Raw genomic sequence first — 22062 nt, forward strand, 5'->3', positions numbered from 1 at the left:
CGACCGCGGCAGAGGGGCCTGGGAAGAGCCACAGGTGCGCAACGCATTCTGGGTCGAAATCTAAAACAGGGAGGGGCTCCTAAGTTTTTTTGCACATTGTAGAAATGCACGCTTTTTTAAAAGAAAAAGAATAAAAAAAGTCCATTGGAAAAAAGGGTCCTTTAAATTTTATAAATGTATCAAAAAGTTTCGATTTTACTTTGATGATTGCGGATATTTTGACGATTTCTCATACTATGCCCACCCCGGTAGATTAATTTTGTCACTAGTTCCAGTCTCTCCTCACGTGGTCTTCACTCACCGCGGGACTTTCACTTTGAAGAAATCTGCGAAATTTGCAGAAACCTGCAATGAAACTTCCTCTTTCTCTACTTTCCCCTAAACCCTGACTACTTCTACAACATCTGTAACGAAAACCTGGCCTCTAAGAAACTCTTACAACTTTACCCAACCAACCCAACAAGGAAACCATGGAGGAAATGAAGGAAAAGACCGAAAGAATGCTCCGAGCCGTGCTCATAAGCGCTCCAAGAGGGATCCCCATCTATAAACTTGACAAAGAATATAAAAGTATAACTTTTGAGCCTATTCCATTCAAGAAATGCGGATACCCTAGTCTAGAGGCTTTTCTCCGAGCTTCGCCGAAAGTTGCCACGATTCAAACGGACAGAGATGGAGAAATAATCGTGAAAGGTGTCGCAAGCGAGGCGGACCAACATGTAGCAAAGCTAATCGCAAAGCAAAAGAAACCAAAATTGAAGAAATCCGCCTTTAAGAAACCGTTTAGAAGGCCTAGCACGAATACCTATCCCAAACCTATGTATACTCCGAGTAAATTTGGACCAAAACGTGCAATTCCGAGATCTGTGACCGTCTCCGCTGTTGGAGCCTTGGACTTTTCCCAACAAGCCAAAAGGCGAGTCACATTTACGGCACAAGGAAACGCACAAAAACCGAAATTTGTTCCCCCGAGAATGCAAAAGCTTGGTGGTGGTAGGAGCAGTGGTATATCTATTCCTCAAGGCACACAGATCACTGCTACTTTGACAAACGGGGGGACAACTAGAAGAACAGTTTCTCTTGTCGGGGAGACTTCATCGATTGGTGAGTGAGAACTTTAGGTAACTTTACCAAATAGCGATGACTCAATTTAGTAGTTTTTTCTTCATAGAAAGGTAGGTGTTAGGTTGTTTTGTTGATTATGTGGTATATCTTTCCCACTGATTTATTATGTAGGTATTGTTATTGCTTTCTCTCACCTGTTTGTTGTATTTTATTTTGAAGGTAAATGTGTACATTGTAGAATGGAAAATATTTCTATTTTTGGATACATTTTGATGAACTCAGTTCTATATTCAGGTCCTAATTGTCAGATATATTAGATATATTTCAATGCAAGGTGTTATGAGAAAGCTGCTCTTACATTTAATATCAATCCTGTAGTTATTTAGAGTGATGTTTATTTGATTGATTACAATATTTTTTGAATATTTTTTGGCTCATTCTTGTAAATTGGCAGAAAAAACCTATTCCAAGCACTACGGTGGCCAAATAAGATAAATTTCGCTAGCCTTTGATGACATGATCAGCTATCTTTCTTAGACAATTATCAACTACAGTCAAACTAATTAAAGCAGCTTAGCTTAGTGACCTCTCAATAGAGCTTGAGCACTCAATAGAGATTTGCCTGTTTAAGGGCCTATGGTACTATCTTTTTGGTCCGTTGCTAGGACTTTCAACGCTTTTTGACAGCTTATTGTCAAATAAAAGCCGCCAAAGTTTTATCGCACAGCTTTGGTATGTAAGCGCTTCCTTTGTTATAAAAAACCATGCACTTGAATGAGCCCTTTTGGTGATTGATATACGTAACATCCGTTTCGTGTATCGTCGTAGTTAATTAAAGTGACCCAACAGCTTTACACCTCGATTTCTATAGAACGAGTCAGTAAATACAATGAACATGCAAATTTCTTATATCCCGGGTATTCTAAAAATTAGCTGATGAAACGGTTTTTAAATAATAACATAGGAAGTTCTTTCGGAAGCATTTTTGTTTTGTGCATCTTCACAAGCTCACTGTAGTGGGAGATGTCAACAGCCAATTAACCTACTGTTGTGTAGACAGTTGTTTCGCTGAATAAAGAGTCAGTAGTTCGAGACTCTTGAGTCAGTAACACGTTCGAGGCTCTTGGATTTTGCAAGATAATCATAATCGTCTATAATTAATCTAAAACTCCCGCAACCGTTTTGACAGTGAGTAAATGCTCGTTTCACGATCAAACCCGTAGAAGCTATTGTACTATTTTCTTGAGCTCTCGTGATTCTTCTTGTCCTCTATTTAATGAATATCGAGACACGGTTGGATTGTATGCTAGCCTGAGTTAACTTGACATCAAAATCGTAAACATCGTTTGAAACACACGATTTAGACGGCCGGACCGTGCAAGGTCTTGTTTAGGGCGTACACGCACCGGGTTTTTAAGAATGGTTGGACTGCAAGGTTTAGTTTAAGAGCTTTGAAAGAAGCGTGCACACACCTGGCTATTCAAATTATTGAACCGTGCACAGTTTTGATTTAAGGCTTGGAAGAAGCGTGTACGCATCTAAAACCATCTGTGCACGGTTCTTCGGTCGGGATACGAGAACCGTGCTCGGACTGGGTACCTGCTTCAAACCCGGGGGCAATTGAACACCTAGTTCCATATAGGATACAACTATAAAGATAGATGAAAAACAGTTTGCAAGTTACATGAATTATAAATTAATGCTGTGACATGCATACAGTAAGTACTATAGGTACAATAGTCAAGCTGCAAGAAATTTCAGTGTCAGCATTTGAAAAACAATTAAGAAGAATTCTTTGAAAAGCTAATAGCATAAATTGTTTAATCTCACATGATTTTCATTGTAGATTCTACTGTACTGGAAAAAGTCCAACAGGTAAATACTGTATGATCAGATGTAGTAGAATAGCATGATGTTGTGTTTTTATCAGTGGTGTTTCTATCCGGCAAATGGACAGGTTTTTTTGGGGAGAGGTGTGTGCAGTCATAGGTAACATAGGAAAATGGATAGTGTTTGGCAATTTTTCCAATAAGAAATGACCCACCAAAGGGGCGCACACACTCAGTGCACACCCCTGTGTACATGTGTGCCCTCTTTATTGTGTTACAAGATCCTATGCATGATGTTGTTATATGTGGCATTGATTAATTATTTAGAATTATTTCAATGCAAATTACAATTCTGTTGTTATCAAGATTTCTTAATGATTCTTTTCTAATTATATTTTTTACAGCTACTTGCTTCAAAGCCCAATGGCATTTTTGAAAAGCGACTCCCAAAGGAATACCAATTAAAATACAATGAAGAGCTGCCATCGCATGTAGTCGCACAACTCAAGAACATGCCAGACATTGCAAGATTTGAGGAGTAAGTGTTTGCTTGACCAGACAGTTATTCTCTGCCACACAATTAATAGCGGATCTAGAGGGAGGGCATATGGGATTAACCCCCTCCCTCCCTTGGGCTGACAGAAAGCCATATGTAATTAACAAATTTCTCATAGTATATTTGTCACCTCATAATCAAAATGTTGTGGAGTCATGAGGCGTGTAGCAACACAAACAACGAAAACAGTATTTTGCAAAATCAAAACAGCATGCGCTCGTTTGAAATGGCGTGTTTTCTTTTGCTTGCACGAGCGCAAGCAAACAGTGTTAGCAGCGTGCGCAGATCAAAGGAAAATTGAAGACTCTAGCTTGAAAACCCTGCAGTTTTCATTATTTTTAGTGTCCTTTTGTAAGGATGGAAAATACATTTACTAGAAAAAATTGAAAATCAAATTTCTCGAATTTGAATCAAGTTTTTTCGTTCCTTTTTGTTTCGAGCGAACCTGCAAGGGTTGTGTGAATGATGAATCCCGTGGGATGTCCTCTGATTTACCATAGCTTACAACCAATCAGAAAGCGAGAACAAAAAATAATTACATTACCCCTTGCCCCCTTTGTCACAGAGCCAACCCCTCACCCTCGCCTCCCTTCACCAAAAAGCTAGATCCACCTCTGACAATTGTGCAAAAGCTCTCACCAGGACTCAAGCCAGTGACTAAAAAAAATCAGATTAGGAACTTTGGTTTTTCAAAATGAAAAAAATTGTCACAAACCATTGACCAGTTTAGAATATATGCTTTATAGTATATGCCTTCCTTTCCATATTTGCCTTTCTCCTATCTTTTTATTGGTTGCTACCGTGGTAATTTATTTTTTGTCTTTCCCAGAGTACAGTTAACATTTTTAAATATTCTATTACATTAAGATGCATTTTACACATTCTTTCTGATTGTCATATCATTATGTAGAAATAATACATCAGACCAAAGAAGCTTACAAAATGTTTTTTTTTTTATTTGCTCTGGAACCAAAACATGCGTCATTGTTTGAATGGCCCTTTAAGTAACCCTTTTCTTCTGTTGTTGTTTTAGGCCTATTATGGGAACTTTGATATTCTATCCTTGTAAAGCCAAACCAAAAGTAAGTATCCAACTTGCTTTGTGATTTTTTTTACATTTATTCTGAGCACATATAGTGGAGCCAGGAATTCTTCAAATACCTATGGAAGTTTAGCATAAGTGGATTAATTGTGCAGCTCCATTGCTAATGCTATGCACACTTTCATTTGTTGATAAGTGGGCCAAACATCATTGTATACAGTCCAAAAAACAGTACCATATAATAAGCATCTTATTGTCCTTGTTTGCTTGACTCATAGAAGAACTTGTGAGCCTCTAATTTTTTTAATCGTTTTATGGCCAATAACATGTATAAGAAAGAATTTCTTTAAAATCTTAATATCTTTAATGTTTTTATTCTAGGAAGAAGAAAAACCTCCCCCCAAAGGTGTGGTACTGTACAGTGTCAGTCTATCTGTCTATTGTCTGTCCATTTGCCTGTTTGTCTGCTATTTTTTTATTTGTCTGTTTTTTATTGGTCAATGTCTCTTTCAATAACATATTATCATTGTCATTATACTGTATGTAACATAAATTTCTTTTTCATCCATTAACTTTGTTCTTGACAGGAGGATCGGTCAAGACTGTTGAGCTCTTTTATTTGACATCCAGAATGCCAGACATTGGGTAAGAATACAAAGGCAGCCTTCTCAAAACATGACAGCCGCTGGCTCAATGAACTGCCCTCTGGAGATTTGACTGTCTACATCCAGACAAAAAAAAATAATATTCTTGTTTTGGTATTAACATGGAAAATGAAACCTTCAGCAACCTAAAGCGCCTCCAAACCCATACATCCTGTGTGCTAGGATCTTGAGGGCAAAAGCCACTGTGGCTAATCAAAATACATTATTGGTCTGTTTAATTTTGCAACATTTTAGCCCCACAAAATCCTATTCCTTTTCCTATGAACTTTAATATCGCAAAATTCAGTACCCTTCTCTTTTTGTTTCCCTTGTTTGTTTGTTTTTAATGACGACCAAGACAAAAACGATTAAGAACTTATGATTCTTAACTTTTGTCTCACAGCTTCCATGTATGTAAATGTGTTAGACAATAGCTTTAGCACAATACGATTTCTACTGTTTTGTTTTGTTGTAATGTTTAATTAAATTCTCGGAGAAATAAATGCATTTTTGACACTTTTGCTAAAAGCAAATAATTTTGCACCAAAACCGCAAAATTTCGCGAAATATGTTGATCCTTTTTTTGCGAAATTAAGTACCCGAGAAATATAGTAATGATGTGGTAACGAGCTGGAGCTTATCAAGAATGATCCTCTTCATCAAAATATTATGCTAACCGGAACTAGGAAACAGCGAAAAACGAGAGAGAGAGAGTTCATTCTCCTGCCTGTATTTTTCCGATTTGCATTTTTTTTCATCCTCTTCTTTTTTCAAAATTCAGAAAATACGGCCTAACTTAATTTAATTTGGAAGGATAGGAAGAAATCTAAATTAAATTTGGAAGGATAGGACAAAATCTAAACTTGCGCCTCGTTTTGTAGTATATATTTGAAGGATATGTAGGATATATTATGTCTGCTGTTGAAGTTGTGTTTGTTTTTGTGTGAATAATCGTGGAATAGGTGAACAGCAGGCCGGTTGTATATATATAGGGAGATCTGAGAGCCTTTTCAGTTCATAACTATACTGTTATCTCATACTCGTATTGCAGGACGACGGTCGAGGTGTATGTGAGTCATATAAACAACCTGGACGACTTTTATGTACAGCTCAAAAGTTTTGAAGATAAGCTGGCAGAGCTGCAGGATCTGTTGATGAAAGACTGCGAGGTAGGTATTAACAGTGTTGTAGATGACATATTAGGACCTTAAGCAATGGCAGAGAAAGATATGGAATTTGATTGTTATTTATGGTCATTTGAAGACTCAGATTGAAGACTTTGCACCATAAACTCCTCTTTGTTCTCTAATAGTGATGCAAGTTTATTTTTTATCCATATATATAAGTTTTACCTAGTCCATTGCAATGAAATTGGAATTCATAATCTCGTTTTCCTACCCATGATAAGTCACCCTTTTGCACTACACAATGACCATCAAAATCTGACTGTTGATGTCCATATCTAAAACCCCCACTCCATCCTTGTTGTTTGAGGGTTTCGCTTGTGGACTAAATCAAGAGATCTCCATCTTTGCCAGGGTGTGGTCATTACTCCACAGGCTGGTGACAAAAGGGATCAACAGTGTTTTTAATATGCATTGAATTTGGCAGAAATTATCTATAGTTATATTATTTAGATGACTTGATCATACCTTACGGGAAATGAAATTATTACAACAGACAGATTTTGGCTCTCTAGCTATTAAACTTTACACACAAAACATGTAAGCCGAAGGTCCAGTGGGGCATTGTTGAGGTCTGATTTTATGGGGAGGGAGTTCCCAGGGTTTCCAGAACCCCCTAATTCTACCCAACAAATAACGGGAGACAGAAGAATGTAAAAATGTTCGAAAAATCTTGGGTATACCCCAAAGGTACTACATCACAAAGCAGGGCTTCTGGAATTACGCGGAAAAAAACTCAAAATTACACAGGATTCTTTGCTAAATTACGCGGAAAATCAATTATTACGTGCTAAATTACGCAGGATTTTGCAATACATTTTTCTTTAAAAATCAAAATTCTTTACAGGATTCTTTACTGAATCACCCGCTAAATTACACGGAATATCAACTGTTGCGCCCAAACTACATTTTGTACCGAAGGAAAGCACGAAATAACTTGAAAAATGCTTATTTTTTGCGCGAAAATATCTTAGACGAGTTTTCATTGGCTCATATCCACCAGCCAATTAAAAAAGGTATTTTATTATTAGTCCTAGGCCTTTGCGGTTTAGCAAAGAATGTCTAGTCATTTTATTTGTTTTCGAAATTCAGTTCGAAATATCGCACTCTTACAAAGAATATCTGAGTTTTTTCTACGAGAAATAGAGGTAAGAACCCTAAAAGAACAGATCAACTGTGTACTTAAATGTTTTGTTTTTCAAAATTTATCTAAATTACGCGGGATTACGCGGAAATTTGTGGATTACGTGCACAAGCACGTAATTCCAGAAGCCCTGACAAAGGCAGAGAAAGCGAAAGAGAGTGAGAGAGAGAGAGCGAGTGAGAGAGAGAGAAAGAGAGCGCGAAAGAGAGAGAGAGAGAGCGAGAGAGAGAGAGAACGCAAGAGAGCGAGAGAAATGTGTGTATCTCAGCAGCGGATTGATGTTTTTTAATTCCGTCTAGCCAAGCTCTAGCATTCCCCTATTTGAAGCAAATATAATAAGAGATACAGGAGAATATAACCCCGTTACCTTTTAATAAAACCTTGGGTACCCTGTTACATGGGCAGGGTGTTAAAAGATGCATGCCATGGATGATAATGATAATGTAAGTATGATTAATTTCTTATAGGTATCAAGCACAATACTTCAACCAGCCAAAGACATGTTCTGTGTGGCGCGGTTCACAGAGGATGATGCCTGGTACAGAGCACAAATCCAGGAGTGCATTACCAACAGGGATACCACAACTGTCAAGGTGCTGTATGTTGACTATGGTAACACGGAGTACCTGCCGTCCACCAGGTTACGGCACCTTTTGGAGAAACACGCCGCCTTGCCTAAGATGGCTATTCACTGTACACTGGATGGTGTTGAAAGCTTCAAGGCCAGCAAGGCAGTTCAGGAAAAGTGTTTAGAGCTGTTTCGACAAAATACTGCTGATGTGCCTATGAAGATAAAGGTGCAGCAGAGATGTGGTGAGTAAAGACAAGAAAATGTGATAATTGAGTAGCATGATGGCAAAGTGCTTGCACTTTCCTTTAATGTGACGATTTGAGACGAGAGCTTTATATCCTAAAATAGCTCTTATACTACATATTTACTCTTTGTTACTGTTTTGTATTCTTAGAAGTAACTAACAGCTGTGCAGTGTTGTATAACACTGCATCATTATTAAAACCATTTTGAGCTCTTGGAAAATACTATGAGGTTCACACCTTCTCTCAAAAGAAAAGTTCTTAATTTATAAAGACTTCTGTATCTTAGGAAGTTAGTAAAACCAACTTTGTGTCCTGGAAACAATAGTACTAATTTTTCGGACATATTTTTATAGGGGATCTTTTGCATATCACTTTTGACTCCCTTGAAGATGCTTTGTGCAACATGCTACAAGGGACAAAAATAAGTCCCCCTCCAGTAGAGACTGCCAGCACTGCTGTAGCCACACCTTCAGAGCCTCCCTTAACAGCAGGGCCAAGCCTTCCAGGCAAGAAAGTACCACTGCCATCTGGTAATGGTGTCAAGAGTGCTTTATCTGTACTTCCTGGAAATGGGCAGCCTCATAGTCCCAGTGGAGCAGAAGAACAACCTTCTGATAGGTGAGTATTGGAGGTATGGTGTTGTGGTTATGGTTTAGGTTGGGAGGAAATCTAGTCTTTGCATTCATATGTATGTCATATTTCATGTATTCAATGAAAAACCTTCTAAATCAGCTTATTATTTGATTTAGTACTCCAGCAGAGCCTAAGAGGTCCACGCCCAGGCCTTTCCTGAGGTCTCGCTCGAACCAGAAAGAACAGGGTGCCCCCAAGCTGCCAGGTAACTCAAGCCATACACCCAACCAGATCTTAAGACATATATGAATAACTTGTAATTGTTTGAGCTGTGTGGTGTTTTTTCACACTTGGCCATCATGGCTGGCTTCTGACCTGTCTGGGCTGTGCAGTGTTCTATCACACTTGGCCATCAAATGTCTTCTGGCCTGTCTGGGCTGGGCAGTATTCTATCATACTTGGCCATCAAATGTCTTCTGGCCTGTCTGGGCTGGGCAGTATTCTATCATACTTGGCCATCAAATGGCTTCTGACCCGTCTGGGCTGGGCAGTATTCTATCATATTTGGCCATTAAATGTCTTCTGGCCTGTCTGGTCTGGGCAGTGTTCTATCACACTTGGCCATCAAGTGTCTTCTGACACATCTTTGCTGTGCATTGTTCTATCAGACTTGGCCATCAAATAGCTTCTGGCCTGTCAGGCTGGGCCGTATTTTATCACAATTGGCCATCAAATGGCTACTTTGCTGTGCATTGTTCTATCAGACTTGGCCATCAAATAGCTTCTGCCGTATTTTATCACACTTGGCCATTAATTGGCTTCTGGCCCATCCAACCTGTGCCGTATTTTATCACAATTGGCCATCAAATGGCTACTTTGCTGTGCATTGTTCTATCAGACTTGGCCATCAAATAGCTTCTGCCGTATTTTATCACACTTGGCCATTAATTGGCTTCTGGCCCATCCAACCTGTGCCATATTTTATCACAATTGGCCATCAAATGGCTACTTTGCTGTGCATTGTTCTATCAGACTTGGCCATCAAATAGCTTCTGGCCTGTCAGGCCTGGCCGTATTTTATCACACTTGGCCATTAATTGGCTTCTGGCCCATCCAACCTGTGCCGTATTTTATCACAATTGGCCATCAAATGGCTACTTTGCTGTGCATTGTTCTATCAGACTTGGCCATCAAATAGCTTCTGGCCTGTCAGGCCGGGCCGTATTTTATCACACTTGGCCATTAATTGGATTCTGGCCCATCCAACCTGTGCCATATTTTATCACAATTGGCCATCAAATGGCTACTGACCTGTCTAGGTTGCGCAGCGCTCTATTACACTTGGCCATCAAATGGCTTCTGAACTTGTTTAAACAGTGCATTTGACTTGTCAGGGTTGTGCATTTTTGACTTTGCAGAAAAAGTGATGGTGCCTAAAGACCAAGTTGATGACTTCATTGACATCTACGTCAGCAACATCCAGAGCACGGAAAACATTAGTGTCCAACTTGTAGGCGAAGAGTTTTCAGTGAGTAAGATTTATTATACGAAGAAATTGGCTACACAGGCTTTAAGGATTTGTCTTCAACAGTACAATACAGTAGGAGTACAATAAAAACAGGTAATATACTTATTTTGTTTCTCCAATTCACCATTCTCACATTTGCACTGTTTGCCATTTTATCATGGCAAGCAGGTGCGCACATGGATATCATTGTCATGAAGGCTGCTACTTTTGCATAGGCTTGGTCTGCAATACTTGTGTTCTAAATAGATAAAAATATTGATAAAAAAAGTCTCTTAATTGAAAAATATTAATGTCCATATCTAAAACCTTCACTCCATCCTTGTTGTTTGAGGGTTTCGCTTGTGGACTAAATCAAGAGATCTCCATCTTTGCCTGGGTGTGGTCATTACTCCACAGGCTGGTGACAAAAGGGATCAACAATGTTCGCCTTTTTTCTATCTATAGATATCTATTCATAAAATTTATTATTTTAACTTGTAGAGTAAACTTGAAGCTATGGAATTCAGTATGGAAAGTTACTTTGAAGACCGCTCTGATGGTAAGTAATTCCCAGGGGCAAAACAAGGGGGTTCTATGGAAAAAATATGCGTTATCACATATTAAAGAGTCCTTGTTCGTCACACTTAGGTATTGTTTTCTTTTAACATTTGTTGAAAAAATATGTTATGAAATCTCAAATTCATTAGATCAATTTCAATAACAAATAATAACTACCCCAATCATTATCAAGTTACTCAAATGGCATATACGAGATACTGTCAATCTGATATTGTCAATGAAATATCAGGCTTCAAATCTAGGTAGTTATTATGAAATCATTTTACACACTGATATTTCTAATTTCAAGTGTAAACAATAAAACAGGATGTGCTGATTCGTATTCACTTCAGTGATGCTGCTGCATTGAAAAGGTTGATAGATTAACACTTCTGTAGATTTAAGTTTTTATTAATTCCTCATCAACCCCCTCCCCTTCTAAGACTGTGTTATTCCATATTTCAGAGCCATGTCAACCTAAGGTTGGTATTCTGTTTACCATGGCATTACATGAATATTAAATTATATGAAAAGATGTTGTTTTTCTGTATCAGAACCCTACCAACCAAAGACTGGCGATCTGTGTGCCATCCGTACCAACCTGATTCATGAGAAAGAACAGTGGTACAGAGTAAAAGTTCTAAGTATTAATGACACAAAAGCCAAGCTAGAATTTGTAGACTATGGAGACATCAGACATGCCCCTGTACAAGACCTCAAGGGCCTGCCGCCACGCTTTTATGAACTACCTCTACAGGTTTGTGGAATGCAAAGTGACAACAACGACAACAAAACTATAGTACATATTCAGCATATTACTTGTTTTCACTTCATAGGGCTGGAAAATATTTTTTTCTATTCCTGTACTGCTAATCCGTGTTATTTTATGTTTGATGGGATTTAGGAGCTTTCTTGTCTCACTTGACACATCCTTTCAGGCTATCACGGTCAGCCTTTATGCCGTCCCTCGCAGCAAGAAACCAGAGGTGCTAGAGAAGCTCAACCACATGTTGTTGGCAAAGCAGTTTGTGGCACTTACCTTTGACAGGTAAAATTAACTGATTAGTAACTGACTGATTAATTAATCATAGATTTAGATGCACTCAAGGTCCTTTTGAATGAAGCGCTTAATGGAGTTGTGAGTGTCTTAGGCCATGCACAAACGTATTTTCCATGAGCCTTATTCAATGCAAATGCATGCAAATGAAGGTAAAACAATGCACCTTATTCATTTGCATTAATTTGCATAGAATACGGCTCATGGAGCTTTAGCATTTTAAAAGTTGTCTCCAATTAACCATACTCACACGTGCACTGTTTGGCTTTATATCCTGGCGAGCAGGTGCATATCTAGGTACCATTGTCGGAAATTTTGCCACTTTTGCATTAGCTTGGTCTGCAATACTCGTGTTCTAAATAGATAAAAAGATTGATCCTAATAAATATAAAGCCTATGAATTGAGAACTATTCATGTCCATATCTAAAACCCCCACTCCATCCTTGTTGTTTGAGGGTTTCGCTTGTGGACTAAATCAAGAGATCTCCATCTTTGCCAGGGTGTGGTCATTACTCCACAGGCTGGTGACAAAATAGATCTACAAACGTACTCAATATGATTTTCAAAAACCTTTAAATTAACTATTGCTCTTTATGGAACAGGAGGTTCTAGACTTGATTAACATACATCAACCTTTAAATTCACTTGCTATTCCCCGCCATAGAACACATGATTCTGCCTGTCGAGTTCTATGACACATCAGCCCTGAACTTGAATGATACAAGGATTTGAATTAACTCGTTATTGCTATCCATTAGAACAGGGGAGACCACACCTGTAGAGCTATTTAACACGGCAGACGGGTTAGACCTGAACTTGAATGATATTGTCAGAAGACTCATCCTCCCGGACGAGGATCTTAAACCATCCTTGCCAAAGGTATGCATAAACATTAATAATTGTCTGTGAAATATATTTGTCAAACTAATCATCCTCACATATACAATAAGAGCAGCATTATTTCATTTTGCGGAAAATAATAACAGAGGTCCGACTAACTCGGGATATTTAAGATTTTAACAACCCTTTAGGTTAACCAGCAAACAGAAGTGGCCATCGTCTATGCCTCAGAGTCAGGCAGTTTGTTCGTCCAAGTTCCTGGCCCTGGCCTGAATCGCCTAGAGGAATTAATGACAGACATCACTGACCATTACTCCAAGGTATTACCCACTGAACATTACTCCTAGTCATTACCCACTGAACATTACTCCTAGTCATTACCCACTGAACATTACTCCTAGTCATTACCCACTGAACATTACTCCTAGTCATTACCCACTGAACATTACTCCTAGTCATTACCCACTGAACATTACTCCTGGTCATTACCCACTGAACATTACTCCAAGGTATTACCCACTGAACATTACTCCAAGGTATTACCCACTGAACATTACTCCTAGTCATTACCCACTGAACATTACTCCTAGTCATTACCCACTGAACATTACTCCTAGTCATTACCCACTGAACATTACTCCTAGTCATTACCCACTGAACATTACTCCAAGGTATTACCCACTGAACATTACTCCAAGGTATTACCCACTGAACATTACTCCAAGGTATTACCCACTGAACATTACTCCAAGGTATTACCCACTGAACATTACTCCTAGTCATTACCCACTGAACATTACTCCAAGGTATTACCCACTGAACATTATTCCTAGTCATTACCCACTGAACATTACTCCAAGGTATTACCCACTGAACATTACTCCTAGTCATTACCCACTGAACATTACTCCAAGGTATTACCCACTGAACATTACTCCTAGTCATTACCAACTGAACATTACTCCAAGGTATTACCCACTGAACATTACTCCTAGTCATTACCCACTGAACATTACTCCAAGGTATTACCCACTGAACATTACTCCTAGTCATTACCTACTGAACATTACTCCAAGGTATTACCCACTGAACATTACTCCTAGTCATTACCCACTGAACATTACTCCAAGGTATTACCCACTGAACATTACTCCTAGTCATTACCCACTGAACATTACTCCAAGGTATTACCCACTGAACATTACTCCTAGTCATTACCCACTGAACATTACTCCAAGGTATTACCCACTGAACATTACTCCTAGTCATTACCTACTGAACATTACTCCAAGGTATTACCCACTGAACATTACTCCTAGTCATTACCCACTGAACATTACTCCAAGTTATTACACACTGGACATTACACGAACGTTAGTTCAAGGTATTACCCACTGAACGTTACTCCAATGTACTACTCACTGAACATTACTCCAATGTTTTACTCACTAAACATTAATCCAATGTATAATCAACTGAACATTACTCCAATGCATTATCCACTGAACATTACTCCAATGTATTATCGACTGAACATTATTCCATATTACCCACTGAACATTACTCCAAGGTATTATCCACTGAACATTAATCTAATATATTATCCACTGGAAATTACTCCAAGATATTATCCACTGAACATTACTCCATATCACCCACTGAACATTAATGCAAGGTATCATCCACTGAACATTAATGCAATGTATTATCCACTGAATATTACTCCAAGGTATTATCCACTTAACATTACTCAATATTATCCACTGAACATTACTCCAATGTATTATCCACTGAACACTACCCCAATGCATTATCCACTGAACATTACTCCAATGTATTACCCACTGAACATTAATCTAATATATTATCCACTGGAAATTACTCCAAGATATTACCCACTGAACATTAATGCAAGGTATCATCCACTGAACATTACCCCAATGTATTATCCACTTAACATTACTCAATATTATCCACTGAACATTACTCCAATGTATTATCCACTGAACATCACCCCAATGTATTACCCACTGAACATCACCCCAATGTATTATCCACTGAACATTATCCCAATGTATTATCCACTGAACATTATCCCAATGTATTACCCACTGAACATTAGTGCAAGGTATCATCCACTGAACATTTCTTCAAGGTATTATCCACATTTCAACTTTCTGAACATCTTTATTTCTGTTCATATTTAAAGCCTTCAGACTTCTTCCAAGATCTGTAGGTTACGCTTATGAACTAGATTAAAGGTCTTTGTACTAAATCATACATTGCAACAAAATGAATGTTACACTGTTTTAAAACAAGACCTACATACCCTTACTTAGCCTGTGTCATGTGCAGCATACACTGCATATCGAAATCCAATGAAATCGCAAACTAGATGGTTGCAAGAAACACAAGAACAACTAGAGTTAGAGGCTAGCTGAGACAACTAGAGTTGTCAGGGAGGGGAGGTACTTTGTATCAGTCCAGTATATGCATGTATCCATGTGATAACTGTTTAGGGAATTTTTGTAACATTTCAAACTTCATTAATGTTATGTATCGCATTACCAGACTACAAAAGCAGCAGAGTTCATCGCTAAACCCCATGTTGGAAAGATCTGCTGTGCACGATCATCTGATGGCTCCTGGTATAGAGCGTTAGTCAATCAACTCTTTCAGTCTGAGAGAAAGGTATAGCAAAACGTATTGTCATGCATATATAATCATGCATGTGCACTCAACATGGAAACCCACCTCAACTGCAGTAATGCAGCCCATGCATTGTTTGGTGTGAGCTTAAATTCTGGTAGTCGAGGTAGGTTTCAATTGTAATGTGTGCTCAAGCTTATAGCTGAAATGGCCTATTAAGAACGTACCTTTCAGTAATGCTTTCTTAGACTCAATGGGAAATCCAGGGGGGAGGAATGAGGGAGCCAGTGGCCTACCAATAAGCTGAAGTATAAGCAGAAACATATGGCAGCTTAGATCTACCTATTGATTAGATCCAGATATTCACCCCATGCTATATGTTTGGGATATTGTGCCCAACCTCTTCCTACTACTTCCTGATGCTGCCTCCTTACCCGCACTTGAGACTGTTTCTATGCTAAGAAATCCTTGACCAGCACGTGGAAATACACTATACTATGGTTCTATGCATTTTGAGTGGGCATTTTTTGAGGAATTCATATTTATTTTAGGTTAAAGTGCGTTATGTGGATTACGGTCATGAAGAGGTCATACCTTCAGCCTCACTAAGAGAGCCAACTAAAGCCAATGAGCATGTCTCCACACTACCCTTCCAGGTAAAATACCAATTTATTTCTGGACATGTTAGATCGCACTATTAGAGGCTCCAAAAGCTATCAATCAACTTTTAAACAGGCTAGCCCAATCAGTGAAGTTGTGTAAGTCATGGTGTTTTCGTAGTATGTAGTCATGCTTGTTTAGTGGTCTTTAGGGAACTGAATTACTTGGCAACTGTCTACTAGACAACCGCCCCAGCCGAATCGTCAGGTAGCCGGTCGCTTTGAAATCCACTGAAAGCTGATTAAGATTTTGCGTTTTACAAAAAGAGTTTCATGGCACTTGTATCAGCAGATGGTGCCCAAATTAACATGCCGGCATAAACCTCTCATTAAGATAGAGCATTATTCGTGCTTCCTTTGGGTATAAATATGATTGCTTTACAACGTTTGCGTAATGCATGGCCCATTCATTTCTGAAAGTTACCTTTGAAATGCCCCTTCTCCCTCTAGATAAAAGCCTGCATAGCAATACATAGACTTATTGAGTTTTGTTTTGTCTTAGGCAGCAGAGGTCCGTCTTGCAGGACTTAAGGTAATATTTAAATCAACCCTCGTTTGTTGCACAGATGAGCATTATGAAGAATCGAGCTCTGATGTGATGACTGTTGTATTTATAGGGATCCTTATCGACTGAGCAGAGAGACAGGCTAATGGAGCTTGTCGCAAGCAACGAGTGTGCCCTCTTGCAGGTAAGTTAACTCATGCTGGAAACTCATATTTATGAGCCATGTCAGGGTGTTCTGTAGACAAGAACTTAAAATTATCTTCTTTGGCAACATTTTAAAACTCACAAATATTTAACGTTTAGTTGCTCACTTTGATCTCTGACATATTTGGATACATACTTTGCAGCCGGTTAATACAATTTATCTAATTTCAGATGGTGAAGTGCAAGGACGTCCCACTTGTCAATATCTTCTTGCCGACAGACGAAGAGGGTAACATGGAAGATGTGTTAGACCTGATATTTGACCAGGAAGAGCCATCAACAGCACAGTAAGTATTGAGAAGTATAGGGGTACTAAGGGGGATTTGCAGGGCCTGGTCTTTGACCAGGAAGACCCATCAACAACACAGTAAGTATTGAGAAGTATAGGGGTACTAAGGGGGATTTGCTGGACCTGGTTTTTGACCAGGAAGAGTCATCAACAAAACAGTAAGTATTGAGAAGTATAGGGGTACAAAGGGGGATTTGCAGGGCCTGATATTTGACCAGGAAGAGCTATCAACAACACAATAAGTATTGAGAAGTATAGGGGTACTAAGGGGGATTTGCAGGACCTGGTCTTTGACCAGGAAGAGCCATCAACAACACAGTAAGTATTGAGAAGTATAGGGGTACTAAGGGGGATTTGCTGGACCTGATATTTGACCAGGAATAGCCATCAACAACACAGTAAGTATTGAGAAGTATAGGGGTACTAAGGGGGATTTGTTGGACCTGGTTTTTGACCAGGAAGAGCCATCAACAACACAATAAGTATTGAGAAGTATGGGGGTTCTAAGGGGGATTTGCTGGACCTGGTGTTTGACCAATAAGAGCCATCAACAACACAGTAAATATTGAGAAGTATAAGGGTATTAAGGGGGATTTGCTGGACCTGATATTTGACCAGGAAGAGCCATCAACAACACAGTAAGTATTGAGAAGTATAGGGTAACTAAGGGGGATTTGCTGGACCTGATATTTGACCGGGAAGCACCATCAACAACACAGTAAGTATTGAGAAGTATAGGGGTACTAAGGGGGATTTGCTGGACCTGGTTTTTGACCAGGAAGAGCCATCAACAACACAATAAGTATTGAGAAGTATAGGGGTACTAAGGGGGATTTGCTGGACCTGATATTTGACCAGGAAGAGCCATCAACAACACAGTAAGTATTGAGAAGTATAGGGGTACTAAGGGGGATTTGCTGGACCTGATATTTGACCAGGAAGAGCCATCAACAACACAGTAAGTATTGAGAAGTATAGGGGTACTAAGGGGGATTTGTTGGACCTGGTTTTTGACCAGGAAGAGCCATCAACAACACAATAAGTATTGAGAAGTATGGGGGTTCTAAGGGGGATTTGCTGGACCTGGTGTTTGACCAATAAGAGCCATCAACAACACAGTAAGTATTGAGAAGTATAAGGGTATTAAGGGGGATTTGCTGGACCTGATAGTTGACCAGGAAGAGCCATCAACAACACAGTAAGTATTGAGAAGTATAGGGGTACTAAGGGGGATTTGCTGGACCTGATATTTGACCGGGAAGCACCATCAACAACACAGTAAGTATTGAGAAGTATAGGGGTACTAAGGGGGATTTGCTGGACCTGGTTTTTGACCAGGAAGAGCCATCAACAACACAGTAAGTATTGAGAAGTATAGGGGTACTAAGGGGGATTTGCTGGACCTGATATTTGACCAGGAAGAGCCATCAACAACACAGTAAGTATTGAGAAGTATAGGGGTACTAAGGGGGATTTGCTGGACCTGATATTTGACCAGGAAGAGCCATCAGCAACACAGTAAGTATTGAGAAGTATAGAGGTACAAAGGGGGATTTGCGGACTTGGTCTTTGACTAGGAAGAGCCATCAACAACACAGTAAATATTGAGAAGTATAGGGGTACTAAGGGGGATTTGCTGGGCCTGATATTTGACCAGGAAGAGCCATCAACAACACAGTAAGTATTGAGAAGTATAGGGGTACTAAGGGGGATTTGCTGGGCCTGATATTTGACCAGGAAGAGCTATCAACAACACAGTAAGTATTGAGAAGTATAGGGGTACTAAGGGGGATTTGCAGGACCTGGTCTTTGACCAGGAAGAGCCATCAACAACACAGTAAGTATTGAGAAGTATAGGGGTACTAAGGGGGATTTGCTGGACCTGGTTTTTGACCAGGAATAGCCATCAACAACACAGTAAGTATTGATAAGTATAGGGGTAGTAAGGGGGATTTGCTGGACCTGGTCTTTAACCAGGAAGAACCATCAACAACACAGTAAGTTTTGAGAAGTATAGGGGTACTAAGGGGGATTTGCTGGACCTGGTTTTTGACCAGGAAGAGCCATCAACAACACAGTAAGTATTGAGAAGTATAAGGGTACTAAGGGGGATTTGTTGGACCTAGTTTTTGACCAGGAAAAGCCATCAGCAATACAGTAAGTATTGAGAAGTATAGAGGTTCTAAGGGGGATTTGCGGACTTGGTCTTTGACTAGGAAGAGCCATCAACAACACAGTAAATATTGAGAAGTATAGGGGTACTAAGGGGGATTTGCTGGACCTGATATTTGACCAGGAAGAGCCATCAACAACACAGTAAGTATTGAGAAGTATAAGGGTACTAAGGGGGATTTGTTGGACCTGGTTTTTGACCAGGAAGAGCCATCAACAACACAATAAGTATTGAGAAGTATGGGGGTTCTAAGGGGGATTTGCTGTACCTGGTGTTTGACCAATAAGAGCCATCAACAACACAGTAAGTATTGAGAAGTATAAGGGTACTAAGGGGGATTTGCTGGACCTGGTTTTTGACCAGGAAGAGCCATCAACAACACGGTAAGTATTGAGAAGTATAGGGGTACTAAGGGGGATTTGCTGGACCTGGTCTTTAACCAGGAAGAACCATCAACAACACAGTAAGTATTGAGAAGTATAGGGGTACTAAGGGGGATTTGCTGGACCTGATATTTGACCGGGAAGCACCATCAACAACACAGTAAGTATTGAGAAGTATAGGGGTACTAAGGGGGATTTGCTGGACCTGGTTTTTGACCAGGAAGAGCCATCAACAACACAGTAAGTATTGAGAAGTATAGGGGTACTAAGGGGGATTTGCTGGACCTGATATTTGACCAGGAAGAGCCATCAACAACACAGTAAGTATTGAGAAGTATAGGGGTACTAAGGGGGATTTGCTGGACCTGATATTTGACCAGGAAGAGCCATCAGCAACACAGTAAGTATTGAGAAGTATAGAGGTACAAAGGGGGATTTGCGGACTTGGTCTTTGACTAGGAAGAGCCATCAACAACACAGTAAATATTGAGAAGTATAGGGGTACTAAGGGGGATTTGCTGGGCCTGATATTTGACCAGGAAGAGCCATCAACAACACAGTAAGTATTGAGAAGTATAGGGGTACTAAGGGGGATTTGCTGGGCCTGATATTTGACCAGGAAGAGCTATCAACAACACAGTAAGTATTGAGAAGTATAGGGGTACTAAGGGGGATTTGCAGGACCTGGTCTTTGACCAGGAAGAGCCATCAACAACACAGTAAGTATTGAGAAGTATAGGGGTACTAAGGGGGATTTGCTGGACCTGGTTTTTGACCAGGAATAGCCATCAACAACACAGTAAGTATTGATAAGTATAGGGGTAGTAAGGGGGATTTGCTGGACCTGGTCTTTAACCAGGAAGAACCATCAACAACACAGTAAGTTTTGAGAAGTATAGGGGTACTAAGGGGGATTTGCTGGACCTGGTTTTTGACCAGGAAGAGCCATCAACAACACAGTAAGTATTGAGAAGTATAAGGGTACTAAGGGGGATTTGTTGGACCTAGTTTTTGACCAGGAAGAGCCATCAACAACACAATAAGTATTGAGAAGTATGGGGGTTCTAAGGGGGATTTGCTAGACCTGGTGTTTGACCAATAAGAGCCATCAACAACACAGTAAGTATTGAAAAGTATAGGGGTACTAAAGGGGGATTTGCTGGACCTGGTTTTTGACCAGGAAGAGCAATCAACAACACGGTAAGTATTGAGAAGTATAGGGGTACTAAGGGGGATTTGCTGGACCTGATATTTGACCAGGAAGAGCCATCAACAACACAGTAAGTATTGAGAAGTATAGGGGTACTAAGGGGGATTTGCTGGACCTGATATTTGACCAGGAAGAGCCATCAACAACACAGTAAGTATTGAGAAGTATAGGGGTACTAGGGGGATTTGCTGGACCTGGTTTTTGACCAGGAAGAGCCATCAACAACACAGTAAGTATTGAGAGGTATAGGGGTTCTAAGGGGGGTTTGCTGGACCTGGTTTTTGACCAGGAAAAGCCATCAGCAACACAGTAAGTATTGAGAAGTATAGAGGTTCAAAGGGGGATTTGCGGACTTGGTCTTTGACTAGGAAGAGCCATCAACAACACAGTAAATATTGAGAAGTATAGGGGTACTAAGGGGGATTTGCTGGGCCTGGTCTTTGACCAGGAAGAGCCATCAACAACACAGTAAGTATTGAGAAGTATAGGGGTACTAAGGGGGATTTGCAGGACCTGGTCTTTGACCAGGAAGAGCCATCAACAACACAGTAAGTATTGAGAAGTATAGGGGTACTAAGGGGGATTTGCTGGACCTGATATTTGACCAGGAATAGCCATCAACAACACAGTAAGTATTGAGAAGTATAGGGGTACTAAGGGGGATTTGTTGGACCTGGTTTTTGACCAGGAAGAGCCATCAACAACACAATAAGTATTGAGAAGTATGGGGGTTCTAAGGGGGATTTGCTGGACCTGGTGTTTGACCAATAAGAGCCATCAACAACACAGTAAGTATTGAGAAGTATAAGGGTATTAAGGGGGATTTGCTGGACCTGATATTTGACCAGGAAGAGCCATCAACAACACAGTAAGTATTGAGAAGTATAGGGGTACTAAGGGGGATTTGCTGGACCTGATATTTGACCGGGAAGCACCATCAACAACACAGTAAGTATTGAGAAGTATAGGGGTACTAAGGGGGATTTGCTGGACCTGGTTTTTGACCAGGAAGAGCCATCAACAACACAATAAGTATTGAGAAGTATAGGGGTACTAAGGGGGATTTGCTGGACCTGATATTTGACCAGGAAGAGCCATCAACAACACAGTAAGTATTGAGAAGTATAGGGGTACTAAGGGAGATTTGCTGGACCTGATATTTGACCAGGAAGAG

The 22062-nt window shown here is 39.9% G+C and overlaps 1 protein-coding gene and 1 long non-coding RNA gene across 2 annotated transcripts in view; one reads left to right on the plus strand and one right to left on the minus strand.

Annotated features, from left to right (window-relative positions):
• The first annotated feature begins 312 nt into the window (after positions 1 to 312).
• The window catches only part of LOC116620032 (tudor domain-containing protein 7-like), a 40886-nt gene continuing 19136 nt past the window's right edge, over positions 313 to 22062 (plus strand). The window contains exons 1-21 of the mRNA XM_048734390.1: positions 313 to 1104; positions 2912 to 2940; positions 3299 to 3432; positions 4484 to 4532; positions 4874 to 4898; positions 5080 to 5137; positions 6188 to 6305; positions 7932 to 8277; positions 8634 to 8898; positions 9030 to 9118; positions 10272 to 10381; positions 10862 to 10919; positions 11473 to 11675; positions 11857 to 11966; positions 12735 to 12855; positions 13008 to 13136; positions 15388 to 15507; positions 16017 to 16121; positions 16627 to 16656; positions 16742 to 16813; positions 17005 to 17120. Coding sequence (XP_048590347.1) covers positions 471 to 1104; positions 2912 to 2940; positions 3299 to 3432; positions 4484 to 4532; positions 4874 to 4898; positions 5080 to 5137; positions 6188 to 6305; positions 7932 to 8277; positions 8634 to 8898; positions 9030 to 9118; positions 10272 to 10381; positions 10862 to 10919; positions 11473 to 11675; positions 11857 to 11966; positions 12735 to 12855; positions 13008 to 13136; positions 15388 to 15507; positions 16017 to 16121; positions 16627 to 16656; positions 16742 to 16813; positions 17005 to 17120 — 2921 coding nt within the window. The 5' untranslated portion in view covers positions 313 to 470. The remainder of the gene's footprint in view (positions 1105 to 2911; positions 2941 to 3298; positions 3433 to 4483; positions 4533 to 4873; positions 4899 to 5079; positions 5138 to 6187; positions 6306 to 7931; positions 8278 to 8633; positions 8899 to 9029; positions 9119 to 10271; positions 10382 to 10861; positions 10920 to 11472; positions 11676 to 11856; positions 11967 to 12734; positions 12856 to 13007; positions 13137 to 15387; positions 15508 to 16016; positions 16122 to 16626; positions 16657 to 16741; positions 16814 to 17004; positions 17121 to 22062) is intronic.
• LOC125573690 lies at positions 6438 to 8072 on the minus strand. Its single transcript, XR_007314171.1, has 2 exons — positions 7948 to 8072; positions 6438 to 6696 (listed from the first exon to the last, which is right to left on the minus strand). It is a non-coding gene; the product is annotated as an uncharacterized LOC125573690 (long non-coding RNA).

This window comes from Nematostella vectensis, chromosome 11 (assembly GCF_932526225.1).
Source record: "Nematostella vectensis chromosome 11, jaNemVect1.1, whole genome shotgun sequence".
In the NCBI taxonomy this organism is placed as follows: domain Eukaryota; kingdom Metazoa; phylum Cnidaria; class Anthozoa; order Actiniaria; family Edwardsiidae; genus Nematostella; species Nematostella vectensis.